Raw genomic sequence first — 12,500 nt, 5'->3', positions numbered from 1 at the left:
TCAAGATTTCAACTAAGTGGATTATCAGTCATTAACAGTCACACTCTATTCTCACATTCTATGTATCTCTAACTATGAGCCATGTGTGCATCTCCTGCATGCGAGTCAGTGACAGAGCGACTGGCGCTGTGTATTGCCGTCCACTTAGCGCTAATTAAGACAGCAGTGTGTAACTTACAGATGTGTTTACAGAAGGTTTTTTTTTTATGTGTGATGAAAGTGAAGGACTAGACAACTTTTGGGCAATGCTTTTGCATGTCTCCTGCGTGCACGCACGCTACATATCACTATAATTAGTCTGTGTGAGTCAGAGCCGGCTGAGTCCCAAGCCCGACCAGGGAGGTTTTTAATGGGAGCACATGAAAACAAATTAAATGTTTACTCTGCTTATGCACACAAACACGGCCGCTCCTGGTACTATGGAAAACATTTAGGATTCATTCACAGCATGAGCGACGACCAAAAAACCCTTCATAAACTTCTTAAAAGTACCTCTTAACGTGGATAAGAGGTGAGAGAGAATGAGGGGGTTGTGAGTGAATGGCTGTGTGAATGAAAAGATTGTGAGTACAAAACAAAGACGCACATTGTGTGGAACTATATGGTTTTATGTAAATTCAGAGGAATTGTGGAATATTCTTAATACGGTGACAGTGTAATTTGGCTGTGTGCTAAAGTCGTATTCATCCAACTTCTATTCAGGGCTTATCCACCCATGGGATCCACCCAGCGGGCCAATCACGGCTTAGTCTCCCTGAGGAGCGCTGATGTCTATCCCAGCAGAGCCAATCCACTGAGACATCTCACCTGATTGACACAACCACAGTGTGCCTCATTAGCTCTGATTACCCATAATGCAATATGGCAAATGAGCCTTGAGGGAGAGGAGAGGGTCTCTCCTGTGTTGTGTGTTTTGGCATGCCTAATCATCAACACATAAACACATCCATACCAGGTAATCAAAATATCCTATATCACATCACTCAACTGCGTGTGTGTGTGTGTGTGTGTGTGTGTGTGTGTGTGTGTGTGTGTGTGCGTGTGTGTGTGTGTGTGTGTGTGTGTGTGTGCATGTGGCCTCGACTTAATATGAATTTGTGCTTATCAACAATAATTATAAAAGAGACAATGTCAGAACTCAGAAAATTCAGAAATTCAGAGATTAGACTATTCATGGTGTTTTCAATGTGCTTTACAAACACGAACGGATGAAGTGAGACGACTGCTTCACAGTGTGTGTTGGCATTAAGCTGTCAAGCTTTCTAGGTTGAACCCTGCTGGCAGGAAGAAGAAGGAGGTTGACAGTATTGACTAACTGGGATAACAGTAAGCTGACTGATTCACTGACAGTTCATGTGCCTACACAAACATACAAAAGCAATGCACGTGTACACCCATCTACCTAAAATAATGGACCGATATTAAGATACTTTACTGCATTGGTGCGAGGCTTAATACATGTGTGCCATACGCACACACACACACACACACACACTTTCATATCACACAGAAGGACAAACACACACACTAAGGCCCCCAGGTCCCCCTAGTGTCTAGTTGGGTAAAAATGTGATCTAATTAAACCTCCAATTAGTGTGAAAGGGCCATTTAGCCTCCGGATATACCCACACTGATAACATAATGTGATAAAATAACAAACAGAAAATCAATGAGAGAGAGAGGAAGAGAGAGAGAGAGAGAGAGAGAGAGAGAGAGAGAGAGATGAGCTTCAGCAAAGGTGTATTTTCTCTTCTTCGGTCATCACCAGTGAGAACAAATACACCCTCTGCATCACCAGAGGGGTGTCACATTCATTAATAATTAACACCCCCCTCAGACCCACACTTAATTTAATACATATTAATTAAGCATTCACAAAGGTCTAATGCAAACACTAATCCATTTAGTATGAGTGAAACACACACACACACACACACACACACACACACAAACACATAATACAATGACCCTTACACAATATTGCATTAAAATGACATACTCGCTCGAGTAAACCAGACACATGGTGCAAACACATAACATTGACAAAATCACATAAACACACCAACTTTCCGCACCATACCCAACAACAAACCTCTTTTAATGTAATGATTTTTAAATTAGGCTATTTTACAACCTGTCATGATTTTACAAACCTCTTGGATGTATCTGACACTAAAATTCAATGGCTCTCACACTCAGATTGTGACACTTAGCTTAATGTTGATGTTCCATTAATTTACCAACTACAATGAAATCATCATCATCAAATCCATTTCAAATAAAGGTGATATAGCATGGACAACTAAAGGTCACACACTAAACCAGCCTCTTAAAATGCTTAATTCTCACAATCTGCACTAGCTTGTACTTCTACCATATTAGATGAAAGACTGGGCAACTAATAAAAGATTTCACAAACCTGATTCCAGATGCCATGACAAGGTAAAAGAATATCCTCAACTACCATGAACACCTGGAAATTGAAACACACTGTGTGCTGCTACAAAGTTAAGTGTATTTGATAGCTACATCGGCCTGCATTACTAGGCCTGTTAAAGATTCAAGTAGTACTGTAAGCTCACTCCTCAAGAACAATCCTGCACAACTGCTATTCTTGCAGTTTATGGCTGTGTCGAACAATGCAGGAAGCCAAAAGAAATAAACACACAGCTGTGAACGGTGCTGTATATCTGTAAACGCCATTTCCTTCATCCTCTCTGTTCAGTCTCACTAATATGAATGCTAAAAGTTAGTACCACTTATAGCAAGGCTTTATGCCCCATGATGACCCCATGATCTATCAAAGTCGGACCTCTCCTCTAAATGCACAGAAAAGAAGGGATTGGCAAAAGACACAAACACCCATATGGGGCAGAGGGAATTACCATGGTTGGCAGAGCAGGGTAGTCTCAGCAGTTAGTCTCCAGCACAGCTCTTGCTTGGTCTTTTGTGCATGTGTGTGTGTGTGCGTGTGTATGTGTGTGTGTGTGTGTGTGTGTGTGCGTGTGTGTGTGCCTGCTCTCTATCGCCTTGGTTTAATCTCAGAAGCCCGTCTGTTCTGATCTACCTGCAAGAGAGAGAAATCATACAATAATGATTGGAGTGGTGGGATAGTTTGTTGCTTGTGTGTGTGTCTGTCTGTTTCACTTTGAGGGTTATCTTACCACCAGTACAGCATAGCTGTGTCTACATGCAGCCACCAAACTGTGGCTTTAACAATAGATAGCCAAAACTGCATGATTGAATATTATAGGTTACTGAGATGTTGCATGAATAAGTAGCCTAATGGATAGTAGACTAGGCCACAGACTCGAGGTCGAGGGAGTTGAAGGCTTTCTGCTGTTTGTCAGCTGACAGCACTGCTTTCAATTTGATAGGGTCAAGACATGGACCATGGTCTTTTTGGCACTATAATTTCTCAAATAATTTCTCCACTGAATCAATTCGCACTATTTGGCTACCAAAAAAATCATCGTTATAGGCGTGTTAATGCATGGTTGACTAAAGTAGTGTTTGAAGTGAAGGTTTGAATTGTATTATTTAATGTTATTTTAATGTTATGAAACAAATCGACTTAACTTTATGAATGCGAGTTAAGTAGGCTGAAGTTGGTATCACTCTGTCAAAGAAGCGTTATTAACAACACAGAAGGCCCTGGGAGGGACCAGAGTGCTAGCTTTTTTGTTACAGCGGTTTCATATCGCTATAATGCAAATACAACTTGATTTACAGATAGACAACGGCAAAGAGTATGTTATTGGACAGGGTAATTACGAATGGATAGTTTGTAGTCTAGATGTTTAGACATATATCAAAGTTTTACATTCTGTCAAGCCACAAAAGTTGAGCTAACGGATCAGCCATTAATAATTTGCTTATCCGCTATTCTGATTTTTTGACGTGAAAATGTCAGATTTACTAGACATCTTTAAACTCTGCTAGTTTATTTGCAATTGCGTTATACACGCGGATAATGAGCCACGAATATAATGGTTTAAATTGTGTTATAGCATAGCTAGCTCTTCTTAAAGTTAACGATGAAGTTACCAGAACCAGCATCATTCTGTGTTAAATATGCCGAGCTCAGCGATGTTAAATTCTGCTATAATTATGCACTGGTTAAAAGCTGACGCTAAACTACTTACTGGGCTTGGATGGTTTTCACTGGAATTCTCTTTGCTTTAACGCAGTCTGGAACATCACTGCCTGGCTGTTGAATTCAGCTAAAAGATACAAGAAAAAAACACATCTGGGTCTCCCGAACTTAACTAAAAACTACAACTTCCAAATACGTTTTCGGAAACTCAAGAAAGGTCTTGTCCAGTTTTGGGAACTTGTAGTTTTAATTAAGAGACCATGGATTGACCAAGACGTCAGATAGAACAGCATTTCCCACAAATCTGTGTTCATACCAGGAAGGCTCACATTCTGGTACACGCCTTTCTGTCGCTGTTGTCGCTTTCTGTGCTTGCCTACTGTCCACTTCCTGAAGCTGAGTAGTGGAGTGGTATCGAGAGACTGGGAAGATTCTACAACACCAATTAACTCCACTGTACAATGAAATTAACATCAATCATACCCGGTCTTGATCTCCACTACTTTACGATATTACTGGTAAGCATCCGCGTAAGGCGCATGCATGGTACCTCTTCTCGGCTGTGTTAGCGATAGTCTGCAACGAGCTAGCTACTAGCTAAACAGTAATGCCAGTCAGTTAAATGAAGTATGTATTGTTTTTTCGTTTGTTTCAGTGATTTTCTCTGGGACATGTTAAACAGTGCTATTAGTGCAATTGACATCTCTCCTATCATCCGGTATTTGAACACTATGTTCTCTATGAGGCATCATAGCTACAGTGTGTTAGCTGGCTAGTCACCACCAACTGCAGTTTGCTAGCTTGTCTTTTGGCTAATTCTGTTTTAGCTGGATGGATAGCTAGTTGTAGGTAGTTGCCGGAGTGTTAACGTTAGCCACGGATTGAAGTATGAAGTGCTGTGACCGTGTTGCAGTATTAACGTCACTCCATATTTTTTATTCCCGTGAAATCACTGGATTCTTACGTAAAATGTAGCACATGACAGTTATAAAGGAAGGTACTAAACACATCGTTATGCACACTGATTGATTGTAACGTTTTATGCAATGTTAACTCCAGTACACACGTTCGTAATCTGTGCCAGCGAGTTTTCAGTAGGCTATTGCCTTTAAAGGTTGGTTGGCTAGCTGACGTTGTGCTATGTCTTAAAATTATGTTAAAATTATAGCTACAGTTACGATTGGTTATATTATATAAACAGGTTGCATTGTAGACGTGTAAGGTGACTAATATGAGATCTAACGTTAGTACCTTGTGAATGTGTCTGATTAGCCTTCCAAGAACTTGAAACTTTTGTGATAGCGAGCTTGCTAACTTAGTAGCGGGCAGAGACAAAGTCATTTCGTGGGCCAATTTAGCATGCACGGATCTCATCTGTATAGTTATGTCGTTAACAACGTTTAGTCAACATAAGTATTGATAATATTTCAAATGACATAAGTTCATCAGCAGGTATTTTGGAATGCGGTAGCCTTCATGCACCCACATCGTTTTCGATAAGAAGACGCCGGTTGGTGAATTCCTCTGTTGTGGCCTCTTCCTATTGGCTGATAACCCGGAACTTTTGTGTATCGTTTCTGCTGCGACGCAGGCAAGCAGAAGTTCTGTACTCATCTGCCTTGACAGTCAGTGGTCGAGAATCTGACTAAGCGACGATGTAATCGGGTTGTCTTTCAAACCGTTTTTAGCAAGTAGTAACCGCTATTCATAGCACCACCAGTATCAGATATATGTCATTTAGCAAACAGTATTTGTACACTGTAGGCTCTTTGGTTTTAAGTTATAATTACAGTGTGTTTTTCAGTATGATCAGGCTATACTTAAGGGCACAAGGATATCCACTCCACCCTTTGGAAGACTGTTTGTTTTGATCGGTGGATACACCTCCTCTGTTGTGCTTCATCATCACTGTTGGGTTAGACTTGCCCTTTGAGCTGCGATTTACTCTTGTCCTTTTGCAACATTACCATTATGAACACTGAGCCATTGTTTGTGAAAAAGCGCATGTGTGTGTGCCAGTTCTCCAACTGTGTGTTGTTTAGTCCTTGCCAGATCCCCAGAGCACTCCTGCTTCTCTCACACTCCCTCATCCCCACTGTGTGTGTGTTAGTGTCGGTGTGTGGCTATTGACATTACTCTCATCAGCACATTGATATTGTCGCAACACTGCCTTTTCCACTACAGGTAGTAGGCCTGTACAGTCCAGTGTGGGGAGAGATAACCAGTCTGGATGCCGGCAACATAGATGACACGCTCAGTGAGTTTATGTTTGTGGAAGTGTTTGTATGTGATTATCACCTCTGTTTGACCCTGTATCTATAATATAATCCTGTTTTCATATCTTACAGATAATGCCGGAGTGGCACTCGTTAACTTTTATGCGGACTGGTGAGTGTTGAGGGTTCTGAAACTGTGCGTGTGTGAGAGAGAGAGTGTGTGTTTTGAAGAGGGATTATGATATGTGTTGCCGTTCAAGCATATTCTTTGCTGCAACGATGCAGTTGGCTTTGTGGTAACACCTGTGTCCCTCTCTGTGTGTGAAGGTGTCGCTTCAGTCAGATGCTGCACCCCATCTTTGAAGAAGCATCAAACGTGGTTAGGGAGGAATACCCAGACAGCCGAGATGTGGTGTTTGCACGGGTGGACTGCGACCAGCACTGTAAGTGTACTCACTCACTCACACACACACACACACACTTATACACCTGCTCACACATGCACAAATGCAAACTTGTTCAAACTCACATCATATTTTAGCATTTGACCCTCAAAATCTAGTCAGATGTGCAGGTTTAAGTACACAAGTCTTCCATGCCCTCATTGGAAACCAATACACCACAAAATACCTCACCACACACACACACACGCACACACACACACACACACACACACACACACACACACACACACACACACACACACACACACACACACACACACACAAACACACGGCTTATCCTTTGAGATAGAGTAAAGGGAATTATTGATAACCTGTAAAATGTTTGATGATTTAATGACAAAACTCAGTCGTCTGTGAAGTCCAGGCAGCTTAAAGCCACCCTGCTGTGTGTGTGTGTGTGTGTGTGTGTGTGTGTGTGTGTGTGTGTGTGTGTGTGTGTGTGCGCGCACGCGCGCCTGGTGGAGGGAGGGTGTGAGGGGGCTCCTGCCGCAGCTTTGGAGTATTTAACCCTCAGTAGGAGGCTGCTTTAATGTGCCCCCTCCATGTCCAGCCCAGCCTCCAGCATCTTTTTAGTCTCTCTTGCATCCTTTCTTCTCCTGTCCCCTCTGTGTGCACCACATGTGAACTGTCTCATTTCATTGAGATTGTTTAAAAGGTAGCATCTCACTTTTACTTGTATGTAGGAACACAACGCAATGTTTTATGAGTAAACCTGATGATAGGCAAGGCAACTTTTTAAGCAATGTTGCTGGGTAGTGTTTCTGAGCATTCTTCTAATCTTCCCATTGAAGATTGCAACAGATTTTTTTCTGGAGAACTTCAATCATCAGGAGGCACATTTTCACAATCATCCAACAAGAACGCATGGAACCAGTTATGTGATTGCCCATTAACATTGCTCACCTTAACACCACATATAACATAGTTATTGAAGCCAAACTTCCATGTACTTTGCAACAGACTAATTATTGGTGTGCATGTGCCATAACTCTGTTTGTACATGACCTCAAGCCTAATCAGAACTCTGACTAATGCCTCTCCAACATTGTTTTTTGGAAGAGTTTTTGCACAGCCTAATGCTTTAATAAAAAAATCAATATTTGGTGGCAGTGGCGATACGGTATATTGTAGACAGGAAGTGCCAATTTGGTGTTTTCAAAGCTGCGTTTGTGTGTGCGCGCTACTTAATACCACGTGTTACCTGTGTACTTTGCCTTTGGAGGAAATAATCACTCATTAATTGAAGTGGCTCTTTGTGTATCTCTGGGGCGTGTGTTTGTGTGAACAGCGGACATTGCCCAGCGGTATCGCATCAGTAAGTACCCGACACTAAAGCTCTTCCGGAATGGAATGATGATGAAGCGCGAGTACCGGGGTCAGAGGTCAGTGGCAGCCATCGCCGACTTCATCCGCCAGCAGAAGGTCCAGCCCATCGTAGAGATGAAGAGCCTAGAGGAACTCGCCACTATAGACGTGAGTCACTTCCTCCCAGCACCGCCCCCTGGCCTGTGTGTTTATGCCAGTCATGTGGGGGGATGGGGCATGGTGGCTGCTCAGACGCACTAGAATGTTTGTTCATTTCTCTCCTTGTCTCTGGCTCCATCTCACACTCTTGTGCCCTCACACACACAGAGGAGTAAGCGCACCATTGTGGGCTACTTTGAGCAGAAGGAGGCCGAAAACTACAAGAGCTTTGAGAAAGTGGCCAATATCCTGCGAGATGACTGTGTGTTCATGGCTGCCTTTGGGTAAGAATGTCTGGCCATCTTAATCCCACTGCTCCATTCTCTGGATGGAGCTCAGTTGTTGAACTCTCTCTTTAAAACACTAGTTTCGCTCTTCTGTTTTTCTGTTCATGTGACTCATTCATCTGAATGTCTTTGTTTATCTGTGTGCAGGGAGGTGTCTAAGCCAGAGCGCTTCAGCGGTGATAACGTGATCTACAAACCTATGGGGGAGAACGTTCCAGATATGGTGTACCTGGGCACGCTCACCAACTTCGACCTGACGTACGCCTGGGCCCAGGACAAGTGTGTCCCTCTGGTCCGAGAGATCACCTTTGAGAATGGAGAGGTAGAGCAAACGCCTGTCCTTCCCTACACACTCTCTTCCACTCCTCTCATGGCCTGCTTTTATATCCTGACCAACTACCTTCTCTCTTGTCCTTTCTCTGCCCTCATTTCCTTCTCAGTGTACTTTTCCCACAGTGTGTGTGTGTGTGTGTGTGTGTGAGACACATCTTTAAAATAACTAGTGTAGGCAATCGTCCCTCTGTCACCCAGCAACCACATGGCCTCTCTCTCATTCTCACCCTCCCCACATACCCCGATCTTCCTGCTACACCATCAACACACACACACACTCACTCATTGACACACTCACACAAATGGAGACTCTCTCCCCCTGTGTTTTCGACCAACCCATACGTCCTAGTTGGCGAGTTGGAGACAGTGTTGTCCTAAATGTGTGTAACGTGTGTGTGCGCAGGAACTGACGGAGGAGGGCATTCCCTTTCTGATCCTCTTCCATCTGAAAGACGACACGGAGAGCCTGGAGAAGTTTCAGCACGAGGTTGCCCGGCAACTCATCAGTGAGAAGGGTGAGGTCACATCAGGGGGAGAGGTCAGGGGTCAGCCTCAGACTGTTGACCACAAACACCCACAGATCTCCACCCCTCTGTCTCTCTTTGTCCACTCAGTCTCACTCTTCTCCTCAGTGTCTCATAAATGTGTGTAAGTAGTAAGTAGTGTGTATAGCAGCTCAACATATCCTCCCTACCTCCTCATCTGCCAGGTTCCATTAACTTCCTGCACGCCGACTGCGATAAGTTCCGCCACCCTCTCCTCCATATCCAAAAGACGCCCGCAGACTGCCCCGTCATCGCCATTGACAGCTTTAGACACATGTATGTCTTCCCAGAGTACAGCGACGTCACGTAAGTAGCCGAAATCGTATCACACACACCCAATATAGAATTTGTCACATTCCCCAGAAGTGTGTGGCCATGATGACAGATCAAGCCTATATACCCCTGATGAAACTGCCATTCTTCACAGAGTAGGCATTCATGCAGTGGATATTCAGTAATTGTGTAAAAGCCTCTGTGCTGTGAGGGGCTTTGGAAGTAGCAATACTATTTTGCACAAAGATTCATGTAAACAGAAACTTGGAGGCAGGCCAATCGGAGAGTTTTCCCTTTGTGTACTATAAATATACTGCTTATGATTTCCATATGGTTCTCAATTCTCACATTCATTAGTGAAAAGTTGAAAAGAAACACACTCCATTCTGTACACTGGTTAAGGAACATGACTGTCTGCACCTAGGAGAAGCAGAAGCAACACTAGCCATGGCTGACCAGTTGAGATATTTCACCTGTTTGTGTGTGTTGTGTGTGCACACTATTGGCATTGTGTGTTGTTGGATGTCATTAAATCCATGTGTGTTCTTGTCCACTTGTAGGATTCCAGGAAAGCTGAAACAGTTTGTGTTAGACCTTCACTCAGGAAAATTACATAGAGAGTTCCACCATGGGCCTGATCCTACAGACAGCACACCAGGACAGGTAACACACACACACACACACACACACACACACACACACACACACACACACACACCACTCTGGCACTTATACTTATTTCCATGCAGGTGAAGTCATACACTTCCAACACATTTCCACATTATGAAGAAGTATTTTAAAAGGGAAGACCTGTGAAAAGCCCTCTCTTTTTTTAAGTGCCTTTTAACGTTAATTCCACGTGGATATAGAAACTCGACTCGATCTTGAGTATGTCACTGTAACCCAGATCTTGCCTCAGCAGTATCAGTGGGTTCTACTGCTTCATTTGACTTAGTCATGCTGAATAGTAGAAGAGCTGTGCATTGTGGTTGCTACACATTTCCTCTGTAACGGTCTAACTATTGAGAAATATCTTATGTATCACCTGTGAAATTCATTATCACTTGCTTCACCAATAATATTGTGTGTGTGTTTGTTTGTGTGTAACAGGAGGAGAACAGGGAGGTTGCAAGCAATCCTCCAGAGAGCTCTTTCCAGAAGCTGGCTCCCAGCGAAACGCGCTACACTCTCCTGAGAGACCGCGACGAGCTGTGACCCAAACACACTCTACAATACACACACACACACACATACATCACACACACACAGACACACACACAGACATTTAGAACACACAACCCACCCAGAACCTAGAGCCGGCAGTCCCGCCCCCGTGGCCTGGCCCCGCCTCTCCTGGCGGACCCTCCATCACTCTGTTTAACTGTGGACATCAAGGACAAGGACAAGAAGGACGCGTGAAGAAATGGAGAGAGAGAGAGAAAGAGAAAATAGGAGAAGAAAAACAAATAGAGCGTTTTTTTATTTTTTGAAGCGTGTAAATATGTTTGTGCTCTGTCGGTCAGTCGTGTCTAAATTAAATACATTTTGTTTCTGTTTTGCTTCCCCACCCCATTTCTGTCAGCCGAAGTTTTTTCTTGTTTTTTGTAAGAAAAGAAAAAAAATCAACCAGAGCAATGAAGAGGTGATGCTCCTACTGAGGTACAGACATGAGTTTGGATCTCTCATGGGTCTGAGGAATTATGGGAAATTTCACTTTCAATGATGTGCAGGCCGTTCACTGTGTGTGTGTGTGAGTGTGTGAGAGAGAGGGAGAGGGGATGTAGAACAAGAGATGCAGGCCATTCACTGTCTTACTGTGGTCATTCAATACTCACTCCAGTACTCTGTGTGTGTGTGCGCGTGCGTGTATAAAAGAGGGTGAAAGGTGTGTGTTCGGATGCAGACTTGTTCAGGTCCAGGCTCATGAAGTCTCATATGAAGCCCTGCCACAAAGGCTGGAGCACAACTGGGGATGGTGGAGGGGAGTAAATCAGTCATCTCAGAAGGGGAAGGAAAAAATAAAATAAAATAAAAACATTTTACAAGATTCTGTGTGACGCGTTTCTTGTTTCAAGGAGAGGCAATCTACAGGAAATAACCCTTCTCATTTGTAATATATTTTATGTAGCATTTTCATTAGGAGACAGCCAGACTTGTCCCTAGGAGGCAGAGTGGATATTCAGTGTGTCATCAATACAGATGTTTAATTATATAGTTATAGTTAATGTTTAATTCTACATATTTATTATTATAGGACGCACCACTGTACAGTCAAACTCAGACAGCTCATCAGCCATTCATCTCTCCCCTACGGCAGCACTTCCAATAAGGCTTGGTGAAGGTTAACAACTGAACAACAGGCGCGTGTGAGGGTCAGGATGGCGAGGGGTCAGTCACATTCATTGGACTTTGTTTCAAGTGCCAGAATTACAGCAGAGGCTTCAAATAAGGCAAATAAATTGGCTAACCAAAATGGCTTTGAGCATAAATGACATCTTTTGCCGTGAGGCTCATGAGTGAGGCGTTGTCAAGTTCAAGATTCACTGAGAGTCGTGTGTGATTGCTGCGACTTCAGTGTGACATTAAAGCAGTTCAGTAACTGAGCAAGCAAACCAACAACGCTTGAATATAGAAATCACAGGTGTGTACAAATCCAACTCTGTGTGTTCTCTTGGAGTCTATTTGTGTGCTTGTCAGTGGATGTGTGTTTGTGTGTCATTCAAATGTGTGTGTGTGTGAGTACAACAGTCCATTTTAATCATCGTGTGTGTTCTTCAGCTGCTGGAGTTGGACATCCACACGCTCACGTTTGCGTTTTTGGA

The 12,500-nt window shown here is 43.3% G+C and overlaps 3 protein-coding genes and 1 long non-coding RNA gene across 14 annotated transcripts in view; 2 read left to right on the top strand and 2 right to left on the bottom strand.

The window, feature by feature from the left end:
• invs (inversin) overlaps positions 1-5,669 on the bottom strand; it is a 25,829-nt gene extending 20,160 nt beyond the window's left edge. For 4 of the 8 annotated variants that reach the window (XR_006034516.1, XM_042106293.1, XM_042106300.1 and 1 more), the window contains exons 1-2: positions 4,146-4,254; positions 2,886-3,067 (exon numbers count right to left, since the gene is read on the bottom strand). Coding sequence is in view for 7 of the 8 variants with exons in the window: in XM_042106293.1 (XP_041962227.1) it covers positions 2,886-2,888 (3 nt within the window). In the remaining variant the exon portion in view is untranslated. Of the gene's footprint in view, positions 1-2,885; positions 3,068-4,141; positions 4,255-5,347 lie in introns of those variants that run through there. The other 4 variants (XM_042106295.1, XM_042106294.1, XM_042106297.1 and 1 more) reach the window with 4 other exon arrangements.
• The window catches only part of LOC121720329, a 24,086-nt gene extending 12,293 nt beyond the window's left edge, over positions 1-11,793 (top strand). Inside the window, exon 3 of the long non-coding RNA XR_006034517.1 lies at positions 11,725-11,793. This is a non-coding gene — a long non-coding RNA (uncharacterized LOC121720329). The remainder of the gene's footprint in view (positions 1-11,724) is intronic.
• erp44 (endoplasmic reticulum protein 44) lies at positions 4,450-11,725 on the top strand. Its single transcript, XM_042106307.1, has 11 exons — positions 4,450-4,614; positions 6,281-6,353; positions 6,445-6,484; positions 6,640-6,755; positions 8,065-8,249; positions 8,409-8,524; positions 8,675-8,849; positions 9,264-9,375; positions 9,570-9,711; positions 10,239-10,341; positions 10,789-11,725. The coding sequence occupies exons 1-11, from the start codon at positions 4,558-4,560 to the stop codon at positions 10,891-10,893; spliced, it is 1,224 nt and encodes a 407-aa protein (XP_041962241.1). The 5' UTR covers positions 4,450-4,557; the 3' UTR covers positions 10,894-11,725.
• A 57-nt stretch (positions 11,794-11,850) lies between the features above and the next one.
• The window catches only part of stx17 (syntaxin 17), a 9,883-nt gene continuing 9,233 nt past the window's right edge, over positions 11,851-12,500 (bottom strand). For all 4 annotated transcript variants that reach the window (XM_042106308.1, XM_042106310.1, XM_042106311.1 and 1 more), the window contains one exon: positions 11,851-12,500. This exon is cut by the window's right edge and continues 154 nt beyond it. In XM_042106308.1, the coding sequence (XP_041962242.1) occupies positions 12,433-12,500 (68 nt within the window). In that variant the 3' untranslated portion in view covers positions 11,851-12,432.

The sequence above is a fragment of the Alosa sapidissima genome, chromosome 10 (assembly GCF_018492685.1).
Source record: "Alosa sapidissima isolate fAloSap1 chromosome 10, fAloSap1.pri, whole genome shotgun sequence".
Taxonomy (NCBI): Eukaryota; Metazoa; Chordata; class Actinopteri; order Clupeiformes; family Clupeidae; genus Alosa; species Alosa sapidissima.
Note: the sequence above shows the minus strand (reverse complement) of the source record. Positions and strands in the feature narration are given on the sequence as shown.